Raw genomic sequence first — 18,600 nt, 5'->3', positions numbered from 1 at the left:
CTGCAACCCAGAAAAAAATAAAATTAAAAAAAAAAAAAAAAAACTCTCCATTTCCATACAACCTAGATCCCGTATTCCCTAATGAGTGTGGATTTAAGGAGTGGGGTGTGTAAAGGAGGAAAGAGGGTGCGCTGGGTTTTTTTTCTTTTTCTTCTTTCTGAGTTACAGGTTGGGCTCAGGTTGGAAGGGGGAAGATAGGAAGATGGGTGCGCAGAGGAGGTGGAGGATGAGTGCGAACGACGGATGGAAAATGATGAGGCTCCGACATCGCCCTCCGCGGGGGGGGGGGGGGGGGGGGGGGGTGGGGTGATGGGATCTAGTTTTCTAACCTTTTTTTTTTTTTTTTTTTTTTTCTGGGTTTGGGGGTTGGGGGTTACGGGGAGAAAAGAAGAGGATGAGGGGGATAAGGTTTCTGTTTTTTGTTTTGTTTTTTTTTTAATTTTATTTATATATTTAGAAGATTTAGGTTTATTAAAAAAAATTAAAAAAAAAAATTTTTGCCACGTGGCATATATGTGGCAGCCATGTCAGCACTTAACGGATCAATGAATGGAAAATGTAACGGAAGTATTATTTTGAAATAAAATAGTACTTAAGGTATGAAAGTGAAATGTTTTGAAGATGTTGTAAGGAATTGAAATAGGCCCCAAAACTGAGATATGAAAATGTAATTTACCCAATTCTTTTTCTTCATAGATTGTTCTGGTACCTGCTTTCTCATTTTTTTTTTCATAGGCACAGCTCTTTAATTCTTCTGCTTCTTCGTCATACTTTGAACTTCATTATGTTTTCAACTTTGAATTCTGGATGACAAGCTATACACAAGAAGGTAAGCTATTTTAGTTTTTTGTCCATATTCGGAATATCCCCACCTTTGGAAATTTAGGAATATGATTCATTTTCGTGTTGCATGTTTAACGTTGGTCTGGGTGATGATCATTTGAGGATATACGAACTTGAATGGTTGTGAGTATACTTGAATGTGGGCAAATTTGGGTAAGAACCGTGAAACTCCAATCTTAATTTTGTCATCTTTTGAATTTAACAGCGAAAATTGGTGTATTTATACCCTTTTTGTTGTGAATCATGCAAATTAGGTGTCTTTGGAGGTATTATGGGTATTTTCTCGGAATTAGGGTTTAGGGTTGATGAATTTTGTGTTATGAAACTTGATTGTGCCTTCTTTTCGGTCCTTGCTGAAATTTATTTTTTCATATCTCAAATAAAAATTGTATTTGCTTATTTTGTTTTTCAAGTTCAAAGGAAAACATAAGTTATGTCGGTGTTAGTCCAACTGGGTCGTTAATTGACACAAAAGTATGGCCTATTACAGAATGGCCACAAAGGTTATGATGTGACTCAGACCTAATTTGATACTGAGGTGATTCTGAAAAAAAATGGTATAAAAAAAAGCTAGGAGCTGTTTTTGTGTTTGATAAACATTCAGCGTCAGCTTGTTTTTTTCATAGTTTTGGATGAAAAAAAAGTCAAAAACACGAAGCTGCAAAACCCAGCTTTGAAAAACCAGCTTTTTTCGTATCTGTTTTATATAAAAGTTTACCAAACATTATAATACTGCTTTTTTTTTTCTTTTCAAAAGCACTTTTACAAAAAACTTTACCAAACACTCTGTTACTTTATTTCACAGCTGCTTATTCTCACAGCATAGCAAAAGCAGTTTTTTTTCAAATCACAGCAATATCAAACCAGCCCTCTATGACAAGCTATTAGTTGATAGGCCTATCTGGAAGTGTATTTGCTTAAAAGGATATTAATCATACACAAAAATATAGATTGTATGTTTTATACCGTATTGTATCTAGATTACAGTATTATACACTGCAAGTCTATTTGTATAAAAGTCATTCAACTGGTGATTCAAGTAGTATATTGCTTATTTTATTTTGTTTGTATGTATGTTTGAGAGATGCTCTCCCTTCACAAGAATAAGACTTAGGGAATTGGTGAAGCTGCCTAGAGGAAGGAAAGCAATTGGCTACAAATGGGTTTATGCAAAGAAGGATGGAGAGGATGACAAGAACTTGGTGAGATTTAAAGCTAGGCTAGTGGCTAAAGGATGTGCTTAGAATGAGGGAGTAGATTACAATGAGATTTTTTCTCCTGTGGTTAAGCACTCCTTCATTCAAATAGTGCTTACCCTAGTTACACAATTCAACCTTGAATAGGTACAACTAGACGTAAAGCTTGCATTCCTTCATGGTAATTTGGATGATTCATGCATAATCCTGGAAGAGAGCATTGGAATGTTGCTAAGTGGATACTAAGGTATTTACATGGAACAAGGGACAAAGGTATTTGTTTTGAAAGATGTGAGTTCTCAGTTGGATATGTAGACTCAGACTTTGCTGGAGACTTCGACAAGAGAAGATCGACGACTGGGTATGTATTTACCATGGCAAAAGGTTCAATATGCTGGAGATTAATATTACAACCAACGGTGGCACTATCAACCAGAGAAACAAAATACATGGCGATCGCTGAAGCTATCAAAGAAGCAATGTGGATTGGGGTTGTTAGGAGATTTAGATGTAGAACAACACAAGTTGGATGTATATTATGACAACTAAACTGCCATTTATTTGGCTAGATATCAGGTACATCATGCTACGACTAAGCACATTGATGTACGATGTCATTTTGTGAGAGAAGTGATAGCTGAAGTTGAGATTCGTCTAAAAAAGGTTGCTACATAAGATAATCTAGCTGATATGTTGACAAAAGTGGTTAATGCAGCTAAGTTCGAGCACTGCTTGGATTTGGTGCAGTTGAAGCAAGTTTGATCTTGCAATATGGTGGAGCGATAGAAGTTGTTGGATGCCTCGATATGGATTTCATGCCAATGTGGAGATTGTTTGATTTGGCATTAAACCAATATGCCTAAACTAAAAAGGATTAGGATATCTTGGACGCAAAATACTTGGATTTGTGTTTCCTAGTTGGTTTAGGATTTGGTTTAGTATAGGATTGGGTTTCCTATATTCTAGGGACTTTGTGTAAACCTATGACATCTATTAGTATAAATGGATGGATGTGAGATAAAGTTTTGAGTGAGTTTTGAGAGGCATAAGTTTGTATACTTTAGAACATTTTGTGTTTGTGAGTTATCTTGTATTTGTTGGTAATCAATAAAGTTTTCGTTGTTAGAGAGGTACTCCTATATTCAAGGAACTCTGAAATCGTTGTGTTTTGGTTATTGCTTGATTGGCTTTTAGTTTAGTTTACAATAATAGGAAGAGTAAGATTGCAAACAAGGGGAAGATAAACATAAAGAAGAAAACAGAGAAGAACCATGAAGTTGCCACTAACCCTAGCCACAACTAGGGTTGGGGGCATGAATTGGCAATAGTTGAAGGCCCTTACACGCAACGATGAGAGACTCTCACAAAATGAGTGAAGTTACACATTCGATTCAAAATCTGCAATGGATTTCGAAAAAAAATTACGTAGTGAATTGATAAACATTGTTGATTTCTAAATATCTCGCTTATATTTGGTGAATTTTGCATTTCACCTTCTTTCATATCAAAATTTTTTATTTTTTCAGATATTTAATTTAACAAAAATATATACAATTTCGTGAATATTTTAAATAATGATCTAGTGTCAACATCAGTTGACTTGGTCGTTGTGTTGGGCATGCAATGCGTGTATGTACCAATATCATTCATGAATCATTAAACAAAAAAAAAAAATCTTAGTCGCGCATGTATCATATATAAAAGGGTCCTCTCTAGATGTTCTTTGTGAGGATCGCGTGGTCTTCTAATCATTTATATTTATCGTATATTGTGCGATCAATTTTTGTCATGTATTATTTATGGGAAGTGTTATTGGCACTCAAAAAATCTCATTCTACACTCCTCACAAGTGTATTTTTCTTTCCAAATACAGAAAGTTTGGAATGTAGAATGACATTTTTGGAGTGCCAATAACAATTCCCTTATTTATTTTCAATTTTAAATAAAAGATTTACAATTATTTATGACCGCATGATATACGATGCATAGATGTGATTAAAGGATCTTTAGGATCCTCACAAAGAAGATCCGGAAATCATCCTCATTCATATATAAATAGAAAAATATGAAGGGCATTGCACGTATGTCAAAAGACCCAATATATAATTGGTAGAAAATGAATACAAAATTATGTGTTGAATAATGAGGATTTCACCAATCATTGATGACTAATGCTAACAAGAATACTATAAATATATTGTTGTCAACGAATATTGACCACTGGAATTACAAACTAAATCACTAGGATTAACAAAATTAAGAACACTATCAATGCCCATAATCCTTATAATTAAGAGATGATAACCGATGGTCGAGCGGGACCACTTATGCTATGTAACCAACGGAGTCCGAGCAATACAGAGTTGCGTGAGCCCTCTACGTTGCCAAATCACGTTATTAAATTATTAATCACACTATTACATTAGCCTTTGTTATGATTTTCTTCCAGCAATAGGGCTAATCAGCATTATTATTTACTTATTAATCAGCTATGATGTGCTTTGCAAAGTTGTTCTCAATTGCAAACGTGTCTTTTGAAGCGCAATCAATGCAACGAGCTTCAGTTGTAGAGGGACAAACTTTTAGTAGGCACATCGTTTCGCATATCTAATAATGATTGAACTCTCAAGAACATCTTTTTTGGAAATCTTAGGGATTCCGTGACTTTAACAGTCGATCGTACATCATGCGTTAGGTATTATTTATATTTAATTTTATATTTTATAATAATTTCTGATCGCACGATATACGATGGACGATCCGAATCACGTAGAATCCTTAGAAAAAGAATTCAACGAGGATCCCAAAAAAAGGATCCGGACTCCCACCAACTTCACTTAAGTAACCTTCCAATTTTATAAGAGATTTTATTCAAGAAAAATGTTAAGATGACTTTTTTAAAAGTGCGATTTTTTATAAACTAACCGTCATCTCACAATTAACGTTAATTTTTGTGCTAATAGTATAAAATATTATTGAATAAATTGAGATGGCAGAGAGTCGATTGAGAGTTTTACTTTTAAAATAGTCAAATTAGCATTTCTATTTATAGAAATATTTATGGGTTGGGGTTGACCTTAATTTCCCCCTTTGTGATTAAATTGCTAAGCATACGTATTTGAGCATTAACAAGTTAATGATTAACTTGTAGCTCCAAATGGTATCGAACTTTACCAAGTGCACTAGGTTTATGACATTGTGCTGTTTTTGTTTCAATCCAGAAGTAAATATGGAAAATGAATTTACTTTGTTTTTGTTTCCATCTTGCTATAAGCCACCATTTTTGCTTTCTTTCTTTCATTCTTCTTCTTCTGCTTCTATTTTGTCCCTTTATCTTGCTTTTTTCTAACCCCAAAATCTTTTTTTTCAACGACAGAGCTGGCGCTCAGCTCGCATTTTACATAACCCAGTTTTCAGAATCCCGCCGAATCCAATTTTGCAGTCCTGCTTTTCTCAAAAGTGCTTTTGTTCTGTTTGTTGAAGACGCTCACGGGTTCTTCATGGACAGAGTCGGACTTGGACCCCTCCATTTAATCCCAATCTGTACGTCTTTTTTCTCTCAGCAACAATTCTTTCTCCGAATATTTGTCTTTCTTCTACTGGGTTTTTGTGGCGGGTTTTGAATCGTTTGTTTGAAGTATGAGTCAACTAAGTCTGATATTGCAGGAATCGGTGCGGAGGGAGAGGGCGGCAAGGACGGTCCTCGAGGTTCTGAGAGAGCAAATGGACGACGCGGATGGTGCGAGGGGGGTTGTGGGCAGGCGGAGCTTAAAGCAACGGCTGAGACTGAGCGTGTTCGGATGCTGTGGGGCCACCTGGGGATTCGGACGGACGTCGGCGATTGGCGCCAGAGAGGATGAGGAAGATCAAGAACCGCAAAATCTTCCGCCACAAGAACGAGTGGTTATAACTGTGGGCCAGGCTGGACCGGTTAATATTTGGGATCCGGGTTGCGTGGCTCCGGTTTCGCACGGATCGGGTATGAATTTGGCTGCGGCTCTGGCAGCCGAGCGACAGTTGCGGGCTCCTCAGGATCCGGAGGGAGAGGGGTCGGTGGGTCCCACGGGTAATGCAATCGCGGGAACGCCGATGAGAGTGTCGCTGATGAGGCTGATTGAGGAGACGGAGATGGACGGGTGCGACCCGTTTGGCGGTGGCGCGACGGCGTTGAGCGAAAAAACAGCGGAGGGAGGGATAGGGAGCGATTCGGTGTGCTGCGTGTGTATGGGAAGGAAAAAAGGCGCGGCTTTCATCCCGTGTGGGCACACATTTTGCAGGGTGTGTTCGAGAGAGGTGTGGTTGAATCCAGGATCCTGTCCCCTCTGCAACCGTTCGATCCTCGAGGTCCTCGATATATTCTAGTGATCGTCGGATTTGATTGGATGATCAAGAAAAAAACAAAAAAACCAGAAAATATTTGATGTGATTGTTTGAGGGAGGAGTCATCGAGATTCGTGACAGTGTTGAAACTTTGATGGTGGAATTTTCAATCACTAGAAAATTCAATTCAATTTGTTCACATGCAATACGGGCTTCTTAAATTTAACTAGTCTTTGTAGAGTAATATTATTCATATTATATTTTTGTATTACATTTTTATATTATTTTAAGTAGTATTTTATATGAACAGTCACATCATTTAAATTAATTCGATTTTTAAATTTAATTCATTATTTAATAAACTAATAATTAAAAAAAACTAATAATTAAAAAAAACTAATAATTATGTTTACATTACCTTTATATTTCTGCAACTTGAAAAGTACAATGAAGCTGCCATGAATTTTGTTATTTTTGGGGTATATTTTAATGGGTAATTTTTTCCCTTTTTCCAGTAATGTTTCTTATGCATGCCATGCACTTGGTTCTTCGAGTTGAAGGTATCTTACGTTGTCAAAATAATTAAGCACTATTATGAGTTTAATTTTCTTAAATAACAGTAAATGTTAGCATGTCGTTGTATAACGAGTTTGAACTTCGATCAGTACACTTCTATTAGTTAAAGTAGAATATTACCAGTACATGTGATAATGTATGATTATCTGAAAATATCGTCACAATCGTACCAGAATGCCATGTTAGCATAGTCGTTATATAATGAGTTTGATTATCTTCACAATCGTACCATAATGCGTGTACACAATCGCACCATAATGCATGTACAAGGAAGCTTTTGTTAAAACAAAAGCAATTGTCATTTTTTTGTTTTTTTTAGGAAACGATATCTACATGAAGGGGAGGTAGAGGGGTGAGCTAAGCCTTATATTGGGCTAACCATAATAATGTGGTTCAAATTCGTCTTTAGCGAGAATCGAACCTAAGACTTACACCAAAACCGGAAGAGAAATACTATTAAATCGTAATACTAAGTGTTATTAAAAAAATAAGCTTGAAACGTTGGCTTTTGTTTCTCTGTGTGGTTTTATGGAATCTTGAAGAACATTTGGGGTGGGTTTGGACCAACTACAACCACTATCAACCTATATGTGGGCTCAATGTGTTTTATTTTTTACAAACCCATACAAAAAAGTCCAATGCTGTTTCCCTATTAAGAATGCGTACCAAAACAATGCAAATGATGGTTTTCTTGCTCAACATGAAGTTGAGTACTCCTTCGTATAAAGTTATAGATCGAACCCAAAATGAAGTTGGGCCTAGGTCCTTCGGTTCGATCATATTCTAAACCACTGTTGAGGATTCAATGAATTAAATTAACTCCGATACGCATAAAAAAGTAAATATTTAAGTTGCACATAAGAACAATAGTTGTTACATTGCGTTAGAGCAAACAATCTAACACCTATTGTTTTTATGTGTAACTGAAATATGTGCTTCTGATGTGCGTTGCAAAAAATCTCTAAATTCAAACTGTCAACAAGCCATTATTAATAAGTTCAATACGATACTGTCTCGAAATTAAACTACTACTCATCATCGAGGGATTATCTTTTGATACCATGTCAAGATTCTGAGAAGCGAACCAACATTGAACAACTAGTTTTCTCTATCATCTTTACTATTTCCAACTCGATCACATGCTAGCGCGCATATATAACAGATGTGTGGTTTTATGTCAAAATGTCTGAAAGTTAATAATGGTGGAACTTTTCATTTACGAATAGTAATTTACTTGCCTAAACGACTTATGATTAGCACCACGCAAGTTGAATCTAGCAATTCGAAAGAGATGCCCTTTTTTATTTATATTTTTATTGAAAAACATATATTTTTTTTTTATCAAAGTAGATGCCTTTTTTTGTGTGTCGTCGTTATTAATTTGTTCGTGCATTCCTTGTTTACTACATTATTCTGTGCGCTTCATTTGTGTGTGAGTCAAGAGAGGTCGGAGAGCTTAATCATACAGTGGCTTAAAAAGTGGTCACTATCGCAGAAAAGTATAAGCATGAGCAACTCCACTTCAGCAAGAATATAAGTAAAGAACCCATGATATATCAATCTGCATGGCATACATGTATCAAAAGATTCGCATACACAGTTTACATAAAAAATGGGCATCATATTCATGCACAGCATAGATATGTTATATGGATTATGGAGAAGGACTTGTATGATTATTGTTCTAAAAATCTCTCCCTAGCGCCATTTAGGTTCACTTAGACTCCTAGGCGTTAAATCTTTGCCCGCCTAGTGTTTAGTGCCTAGTACTTTTTAGAACATTGTGCAGGACACAATTATCTCGTGTCAATAATATAAGGACATGTGTTAATTTTTTTCTACGTGTCTTTTCATTGATGAAATGAATGAACGTCTATCTTTCGATGTTGCGTGCAAAGTATCCACAATCTACATGTCCTTTTTATATGGAAGTGCAGCGTGACAAAGAGAAAGCTCCGAGTTCGTGAAGTATACATTATTCAATCAATGGCATCAAAATTCCACTTTTGAGAAAAGAAAAGAAAAAAAATAAAGGGAAAGCTTCCTCTTCAATTGGTTCCAATTAATAATGTGGTGCTTTTTTTAAGCAGCCGGACAAAGATATTCTGCATGCAATATAAAATCCCATTTCGATCACTTTCTACTTTTGTTCGATGTTGATTCATTCAAGATGCTCTGGGTTTATTCTTTTTCAGTTTTTGGCATGAGAGAGAGAGACGACTGGTAACTAGAAGAAGTTAAAATCCAAATGCAACCCTACATTTCTAGTCGCACGCTTTCCCTATGACTTTGTTTGCATCGAGAGTTTTTTAATGTGTTCAGAATACAGCGCAGTACATTATATAGTTTAATATACATGTGTAGAGATATTTTTTTTTTAGTATTCATGCACTTGTATAATAACATATAACATATGTGCCCATATTCAAAATCTCTCGTTTGTAATCCTACATTTCTCCTACACGTGTGTGTATATATATATATATATTTATTTATTTATAATCACGTGACATATCACCTGTACGTCTATGTGATCATATAACCCTATATGATCATTCCCTATATTTTAAGTACTTAGTTTTAGAAACACTCTTTTTTCTATTGCTTTTGTTTTAGTGTGATGATTTCATTATCATAAGATGTTACTAGTTTACATATTATAATATTAGACAACATGATTAATCATAGGGTATTTTTCATATTATAATAATAGAGCCAAACATCCATATGTCTCTTATTATCATGTCATTTATCCATGAAAATGTTTCAAGTTAGAATGATGTTAGTGATGTCAAATTTTTAGACTATCTTTTATAAACTACATGATGTAGTAGTTGATAATTGAACTTTATTTATACCACTCACAAGTCACAAGAACTTGTAAAATATTTGATTAATGCATTCTACACATGGCAAAGCAAAGTGATCACAATCTTGATGATATCAAATTTTTTTTGTTGTTGATATATATTAATCTAGTCGCCCATAACATTGCACGGTGGATCTACCCCATCTATGACTTATATATATATTATGTGATCAACTGATATATACTACATCACATCATAAATCTTATAACTCGTTTTGGATGTAATTTTAAAATAACTAAAAGTATTTTTAGAGAAAATGTTTTTGAGTTCCAAAAACACTAAAAGTGCTTTCTGTAAGAAGCATCAATTATGTGCTTTCTGTCTTCTTCCAGGAATCACTTTAAGTGCTTTTTCAGGATTTACTTGTATTTTTACTAAAGATTAGATCTAAAAATATGTTCATCAAAAATATTTTTCAGTTAGTTTAAAAGCACATCTAAACAAACTTTTAAACTAACAACCCGATGGCATTTGATTTTCACACGTGAGGTTCATAGAAAAATAGTAATATATCGGATCCCGAATAACAGGTTGCCATGCATGAGAACATAAATGTGAGTAATGGATAGAGTTAATCGAGAATGCTGGATAGGGAAGTAGGGATTGAGAAGTCTATCATATGACTAGTGTCTATAACTTTTATATTTTTTAGAATGAACTGTGAATTTAAGCCTTGAATTATCACCTCAATAAAAATTATTATTTTTTAATTATTTTTTTTCTTTAAAAAATCAATTATTGAATTATAAAAATCTTACATTCCTAATATTAGATCTGAAGCTACTATATTCAATTTTCCGCTAATTTAAGTAATGTTACTTGCATGTGATACACAATGGAGGATATATTTTTATTTTTTATTTTTTATTTTTTATTTTTTGTAAAGAAACAGTGTATGGATTTAACTTTGGAGGGTAAATTAGATGTTAGATTCACAACTTATATGAAATGTTAAGGGTTTAGAGGCGAGAAAATGACGGTATTACACTCTAAAGTGTGTCAAGTAACTTAAGTTGACGAAAAATTAGATAAAATAGCTTTGAATATAATAGTATGAATGAAATTAGCAATTCTTAATGAATTTAGGGACTTATTTTACCAGAAAAATAATTCAGGTACCTAATTTTCATTGAAGTGATAGTTCAGGGATTAAATCGGAGCACTTCACCCTATTTTTTATTAATTGATGTTGTGAGTAGTGTTCAAAAAATTTTCAGTGCAGTTGATATTATTGGAGAAACTCTTAAATTTTGGCTAAAATCGAGATATCTTGAACATGTTGGTTAAATATTGACAAACTGCCATATGACATTCACTGTAGTTTCATTTTATATTTTCACGTTTTTCAACAATTTTCTATCATTTCCGTCGAAAACAACCTACATCGATATTAATATCAATATATTCATCCATATCTCTATAAATTTATATATCGATATCAGTATCGATAATTATAACGCTGATTGCGAGAAAGATAAAGAGATATAACACTAGTTGCACTCAATATTCTGCACACGAGAAAGTTCATCTGCAATTTATTAAGTAGGTTTTCTCTATCCTCTTGTGGAATGATGAATATGCTTTTTGCCGATTAAAATAGTTTACATGCATTAGGGTTAGTAACGTTACTTATTCACAAATTTCATTCATATTATTCGAATACAATTAAACAACTGAATTGACTAAAATAGTACATAAATAAATGTAAATTGTTGTTTATTATAAGGCAACTAGCTAGTTGAGTGCCAAGAGGAAAATCATTCTCCAACTGAAGGGAATTCAATCCATCTCATCTCATTGATCCGATCCAATTATTCTAATAAGCTGCTTAGATTTTCAAAACCATAATGCTTATTCTTTGACATTCTAGCTCATATCTTATATTCTTAATTCTCACCTTCTAGATTGACAGATCCTACGAGCTCTCTTTATATATCTAGTATTAATTTTTCGTTGGCAGTTTAACTAAAATAGTCTCTAAAATCGGCTTAACTTTTCACTTTGGCCCTTAAGATTTGAAATCGATAAAACTGGTTTCTGAGTTTGTCCGCCGTCAGTCATCTTGGCCATTCCGTGAAAATCTCCGTTATGCTAATCTCATGAACCATTTTGGCTAAAAAACCTTTCTTGCTTCTTTTTGTACGTATTATATATATGTGTGATGTATAGGAATTTTTGTTAATAACTTGTTTCTTACTTCTAAATGATTTCCTGTAATGCACCATTAAATACAACTAAATTGACACACGATGAAAGATAAGTTGAGATTAATTGAAGTGCAACATAAGAAAAAAATGGCGTCGTAAACTAATGATGCGACATTTTGTGAGTAATTTAGAACACTAGCATTGTACACTGATTAGAGACGCCAGGGACATCTCGAGGGTGTAGATATATTATTCATGTATTAATAGCTCAAGCATAAAAATATAATTATGAATTTGCTAATGTTGTCTATTATTTTTAGTGGAGTGTGAATGCTTGTATGCATGGATGATGACTTCATCAAAATGAACCAGCCAAGAAATTGCATTACTAATTTGAAGATTATAAGACAATATATAGGTAAAGCCAACAAAGAAAAAATACATGGAATTTGGAACTTGATCCAAAAACTAACAAAGTGAGCGTCACATAGATAGACATATGAAGATGGATCATGTTCTAGTTGTATATGCATGTGCTTTGCTTTGCTCCCTTAATGACAATGCATGAATCCTTGGCTCGATCAATATATATATATATATATATATATATATGTATGTATGTATGTATAAGTTCTGCACTTTTTTAGTCACGTGGTTTGTGCATAATCAAGTTCAATTAACATATATTTGAACTAAACGACTAAAGCGATAAATCAATAAGACCAAACTTTCTATATTTTGGGGTGCATGCAGTCGTGCAGATTTAGAACAATTTTCTAAGATGACTCGTATACTTAAGGCTTAATTAATATGTTATCCTGTGAAAGTGTTCTGAGTTTCACATTTGCCCTTCAAAAGTTATTTGATTTAACATGACTTTTAAATCATTTTTTATGTCCTGTTTTACTTTTGCGTTTAAGTTTGTTAAGTTTTCCGTTCAAGATACTTACGTGGCTAGAGATAAAGTGAAATCCGAAAACATGATTTAAAGTGAAAGTTAGGTCAAAATGACAAGGGAGTGAGACTCGCAAACTTTCGGAAGGAATAAAACAATAATTAAGCTTATCAGTACTTAATTACTCAATACCCATAAATATAATGCACAACCAAAATTTATTTGTTTATTGGTTGCATGCATACAACACGAACCGTTGTATTTGTAGGGCTCTGTCAAAGGTGGGAAGCAGACTAAAAGAAAAAAACAAGGGCCATTTACTTAAAAACAAGGATCACAATCTTGTTAAACAATTGGCGGGCGGATCCAACTTGGGATATGGTGGGTTATAGCTGCCCCTTACCCCTAATTTTAGAAATTTTTTATGAAAAAGTTGGGTGTTTTCTTTTGAAAATCTGAGATGCTCTTGAAAGTTGCTCTTCAACTGCTTGACAAATTGCCTCTATGGGCACTAGACAAGATAGCTGCTAGCTTCATGCCTTTGTGCGTTGTTATGGACATCTTTCGATAGGCTCACTTGGCATATGTTGACATCTATCGGCATTCTCACTCAAAAGTTAATGACATCAGTCGACGTGCTCACTCAAAAGTTGTTGGTATATGTCGAAACTGGCGTGTAATATGACTTAGCAAATGATCTTAGACTTACTAAGGCTTGATGAAATGCCAATTTACATGTTACTCCGTCCAAAAAAACAAAAATTCTCATTGCCCGAACTATTCTTATTTACCCCAACAATATTTTCTGAATATGCCACTGAATTTGCACGTAAAACTAAACCAAGTGATTACGACACTGCTATTAACTAAGCGACAGGTTACAAGTCGTTATGTTAGGTTAATTCCAACAAAGAATAAATAGGTTGTGGCAGTGACACATTTACTAAGCGACATCATGCATATGACTAAGAGACCGAAAGTTGAAAACTGAGATTTCTCTGAATGGTTTTCATTAGTCAGAATGTTGAAAGTTGATATGGAGCCATCGTTGGAGGAGAAAGAGGGTCCAAACTTCGTCAACTTAAATTATTTCATAGCCCATAGTTTTCCTCTAGACTCTAGTTGAATCTTAAAAGCCCCTTGATTTTAGGAGAAATCTTTTTAAGAGTACTGGGTTACTTGAAACACAAATTATGTAGTGACTATGTAAGATATATTTAATTTGTTATAATAAGAGTATAGGACATCGTTGATGCGTATCATATCCAAAGTATATTAATAAAAATAAATTCACATTCTATAAATTTAAGGTTCGTTTGGAAGTGTTTTAAAATGACTGAATGCGCTTTTAGATAAAAAGTTTTTGGGTTTCAAGTCTCACGTTTCACTTATATTTTTACTAAAAATTGGTTCCAAAAATATTTTCATCAAAACACTTTCAACCATTTCAAAAACACTCCTAAACGAACATTATAAGTTAGTGTGAAATAACGTCATATGGGAGCCTTCATGGAGGAGAAAGAGGACCATGCCTTCGTCAACAAAATCAGTTTCAATGTTTCTTAGCCCATGGCTTTTCTCTCTAGTCTTTGGTTGAATCTTAAAGCCTCTTGGTTTTAGGAGAAAATTTGATGGTTACCGGGTTATCTGAAGCACAAGTTATGTGGTGTGTTATTTAATGTGTTATAATAAGGTAAATAACATGATTGATGATGTGTATTGCATCTAGAATATATTCAATATTTAAAATATCGATATAGGTGAAAATATTGATATGCAAATTTATGAAAATATCGGTATACAAATTTACGAAAATATCAAGGAATATATCATATAAATATTGATATCGGTTGCCTATGACGGAAATGATGGAATTTGCAATGGCGTGGGTGTTTCAACGCATTCAGATTTAGTCGAAATTAGAGAAAAATTTCTCAAAGAAGTCTAAAAGTTTAAAATCTGCAATGGGTTTTGGCATATTTCTTTTAGCAAATTGATAAATATATATCATTGATATTTGTTGATTTTCTTAGATCTTGCCGATATAGGGTGAAGTTTGCCTTTCACCCCCTTTCATATCAATGATTGATTTTTCTGATATTTCGACAATCAAAAATTTCGTGGATAACATAAACTTTGTATATTAATAGAAAACAATTACGCATGGTATAGGTTGAACGTTACATATTTGTGTTTCTGAATGCAAGAAAAAAATTCTACTTGTTTTATCTTTTGAAAAGGAAAATTAACTACCACATCCAATTTCAACCACCAGTAATTACTAATTAAGTAGCCCACTCTCTCCGACATATATGAAGGCACGCTCAAGAAGTTCAAATTATAAGAAAAATAATAAATAATTAACACGAGAGTTGAATCTTTCATTGATTAATTAAAGTTATAAACCTCCTCTGGTTACGTGTTCTTTGTTTGAAGATACACGATGTTACTGTTCCTTCTCATTGCATGAAAGCAATCTTGTCAAGCAATGCATTTAACAAATGATATTAATTAATTTGCTAAGTACTAGTTCTAAATCCTGTAATCTATTGTTTAACTAGCAGGTTATCGATCGAAAGCTAGATGTTGTTTCGTAATGATTTTCACTAATTTGCGCACAACGTTTTTTGCTTTTCGACTTCTCTTTTTTTTTTATGAATGATGAGAAATGCCTTTTGTGGCATGCCTTAGTTTTGTCTTTACTGCTTAAGCTATAATTGCCAATATTAAGAAAAAGAAAACATGGCAAATGACAATATTATTAATTCGCATATTCCAATATAAGTAAATATATAGTCGATATTTCTTGGATCTAAAGCTAATACAAACTAATTAATAAATATATGTATATGTTGTAACATATATAAATAAAAAGACAGCACCGCGTAATGACATGACAGACGAACAGTAATTAAAAAATAATATATGTGCGCGTGATCTCTCTCTCTCTCTCAACTTATTAGCAAAGGAATTTGGGACATGCATGATTAATTCGTGCACCCATGAGACACTTTTCCTATTTCCAGGCTTTATGGTTGGGTGATTCTAGCTTCTTTAATCATTCAAGTGAGGGGTTCGTGATCTCTTTGAAAGTTGAAAAAAGAAGTACTGCTCCGATAAAATTAAACTACAGTAATGTTGACAGATAGCCAGGGCGAGTGTATGCTTGCATGGGGAAAAAGTAGCCATGACTTTGGGTTCGGTCATGTCTGGAAGAATAGCTAGTTTATAAACAGAAACTGTAACATACAGAAACCCCATAACAAAAATAAACATGTAAAAAAGACGATAAAAAAGAAAGATGATTCAACAGCACATAGATTATGGCCATTGGCTACAGCCTCAGGACAAGTTGGTAGGGGTCCATCAGGACGTGGTTACATACTCCCACACAAGTCCTGTTCTTTTTAAATTTATCTTATTTCATTTTCTAATTTTATTTTCTAATTTTTCATGACCTTTTATAATTTTTAGATACAATAATAAATAAACTTGTTTGGAAGCAATCAACTTCAACAAAAATATTTTCAGTCATTTTAAAAACAATTTCAAACGAGCCTAGTAGTGATTGATATGATTTCTTTTTATAATTAGATATATGTATTTTTTTTTACTTATATATACTTTTTCTTTAATTAGTGTGTATTATTTTCCTTTACGTTGAATCTAAATACATTGTGTCTAAATACAAATGCTCATAATCCTAAACATCATAAAATATTTTTTTCGATTGTTAATTCTCTACCATACATATTTTGATTTACATTTTAATACTACCATGCATATTTGAATTTAGGTAAAATCACATTTAAATTGAATTAGTCGATTATAAAAAGTTATATAATAAATCCAAACTATTTACAGATCTCCACTCCTTTAGAGCCTATAAATTGCAGCATATAGCTGGAAGTACTCCACAACTGAGCGAGTGAGCATACTAACCAAGGCCGGTTAAGCTTGTGAGAAAGAGAGAGAAAGCGAGAGAAAACTTGAGAGAGAAGGAAATACAAAGAAAGCAATCCAAAGAGAAATGGCGACTTTCCCAGTTGTTGACATGAGCCTTGTCAATGGTGAAGAGAGAGCAGCAACCTTGGAGAAGATCAATGATGCATGTGAGAACTGGGGTTTCTTTGAGGTACGTAACCCAACAAAGCTTTGGGATATTTTTTTCTTCCTCAAGGCACAAAACTCCGTCCCTCGTGTGCTCAGAGTAAATCCGTCTCTAATCATATGAGAGTCGGAAAACAAATACGCCGCCCTAGTTGCTCAGTTTTTTTGGTACTGCCTTAATTTCTGTAGAAATATGACAACTCTTTGTTTTGTGTATAAATAACTGAAGTTGGTGAACCATGGGATATCAACTGAGCTTTTGGACACTGTGGAGAAGATGAACAAGGATCACTACAAGAAGACCATGGAGCAAAGGTTCAAGGAAATGGTGGCAGCCAAAGGCCTCGACGCTGTCCAGTCCGAAATCCACGACTTGGACTGGGAAAGCACCTTCTTCTTGCGCCACCTTCCTTCCTCAAACATTTCCGAAATCCCTGATCTCGAGGAAGATTACAGGTCACACACTAATTACAACAAACTTAATTAATTTCCCACTGATTTGGATTTAACCAAGTTAGCTAAAGCACCTTGCGGCCCCCTTGCACCTAAGTTTGGATCTCGGTTTTGTAGACTAGATTGTATTAGAATATCATATTGATTTCTTGTATATATTTTGAACAATATTTCAGGAAGACCATGAAGGAATTTGCAGTGGAATTGGAGAAGCTAGCTGAGAAGCTTTTGGAGTTGCTGTGTGAGAATCTTGGACTTGAGAAGGGCTATCTAAAGAAGGCTTTCTATGGATCCAAGGGTCCGAATTTTGGGACCAAGGTCAGCAACTACCCTCCATGTCCCAAGCCAGACCTGATCAAGGGACTCCGGGCCCACACCGACGCTGGTGGTATCATCCTGCTCTTCCAGGATGACAAGGTCAGTGGCCTCCAGCTCCTCAAGGATGGTGAATGGGTGGATGTCCCCCCAAGGCACCACTCCATTGTCATCAACTTAGGTGACCAGATTGAGGTATACCAAATTACCAGTTACCCATGTCTTATTGACCCGACATCCGATGCATCATCAATAATGTATTAATATCACTGTCGTCAACAAAACGTACAAACATGTTACCGATACATTTCAACGCTCAACCGTTTTATAATAAAGAGGACGTCATACACAGATAATTTTTACTTTTACCATCAAGTTTACTAAATGTTAGACTATAATTATTTGATGCAGGTGATCACCAATGGGAAGTACAAGAGTATAATGCACCGGGTGATAGCTCAGTCGGACGGAACCAGAATGTCGATAGCCTCGTTCTACAACCCGTGCGACGATGCGTTTATCAGCCCGGCACCGGCATTGCTGGAGAACAAATCTGAGGAAACCCCAACTTATCCCAAATTTTTGTTTGATGATTACATGAAGCTGTATTCTGGCCTCAAATTCCAAGCCAAGGAGCCAAGATTTGAAGCTATGAAGGCCAGGGAAACCACCTCGGTTGCAACTGCCTGAGGTCTGAGAGCCGTCCGATGGGACAGGACAAAAAGAAATCAAAATTAGGGTTTTGGGTTTTATCGTTTGTGCTAAATAAAGTTGGGGAGGAGAAAGTTAGGGTTTTACTTTTTTCTCCACTGTTTTTATAGTTGAAATCTATCTATATAAAATACAAATTATTATATTCCTAATCTTTGAGGGAT

General features: G+C 34.5%; 2 protein-coding genes across 3 annotated transcripts; both read left to right on the top strand.

Annotated features, from left to right (window-relative positions):
- The first annotated feature begins 5,151 nt into the window (after positions 1–5,151).
- On the top strand, positions 5,152–6,603 carry LOC137723866 (uncharacterized). Of its 2 annotated transcripts, XM_068463007.2 has the most exons (2): positions 5,156–5,582; positions 5,706–6,603. In XM_068463007.2, exon 2 carries the CDS (start codon positions 5,763–5,765, stop codon positions 6,399–6,401), a length of 639 nt encoding a protein of 212 aa, XP_068319108.2. In that variant the 5' UTR covers positions 5,156–5,582; positions 5,706–5,762; the 3' UTR covers positions 6,402–6,603. The 2 variants fall into 2 exon arrangements, with proteins under 2 accessions (XP_088549348.1, XP_068319108.2); XM_088693222.1 differs by having other exon boundaries at positions 5,152–6,603.
- A 10,114-nt stretch (positions 6,604–16,717) lies between these two features.
- LOC137725627 (1-aminocyclopropane-1-carboxylate oxidase 2) lies at positions 16,718–18,581 on the top strand. Its single transcript, XM_068464380.2, has 4 exons — positions 16,718–16,982; positions 17,187–17,413; positions 17,587–17,920; positions 18,137–18,581. The coding sequence occupies exons 1-4, from the start codon at positions 16,878–16,880 to the stop codon at positions 18,413–18,415; spliced, it is 945 nt and encodes a 314-aa protein (XP_068320481.2). The 5' UTR covers positions 16,718–16,877; the 3' UTR covers positions 18,416–18,581.
- The last annotated feature ends 19 nt before the right edge of the window (positions 18,582–18,600 follow it).

This window comes from Pyrus communis, chromosome 5 (genome assembly GCF_041283825.1).
Source record: "Pyrus communis isolate YQ-2024b chromosome 5, ASM4128382v1, whole genome shotgun sequence".
Taxonomy (NCBI): Eukaryota; Viridiplantae; Streptophyta; class Magnoliopsida; order Rosales; family Rosaceae; genus Pyrus; species Pyrus communis.
Note: the sequence above shows the minus strand (reverse complement) of the source record. Positions and strands in the feature narration are given on the sequence as shown.

What these genes read in the sequence shown, in the direction of transcription:
- LOC137723866 (XM_088693222.1), top strand. Translation starts at nt 5,679, where the DNA reads ATGAGTCAACTAAGTCTGATATTGCAGGAATCGGTGCGGAGGGAGAGG.
- LOC137725627 (XM_068464380.2), top strand. Translation starts at nt 16,878, where the DNA reads ATGGCGACTTTCCCAGTTGTTGACATGAGCCTTGTCAATGGTGAAGAG. An exon ending in AGAACTGGGGTTTCTTTGAG is followed by an intron (nt 16,983 to 17,186) that starts GTACGTAACCCA and finishes AAATAACTGAAG; the next exon opens with TTGGTGAACCATGGGATATC. An exon ending in GATCTCGAGGAAGATTACAG is followed by an intron (nt 17,414 to 17,586) that starts GTCACACACTAA and finishes ACAATATTTCAG; the next exon opens with GAAGACCATGAAGGAATTTG.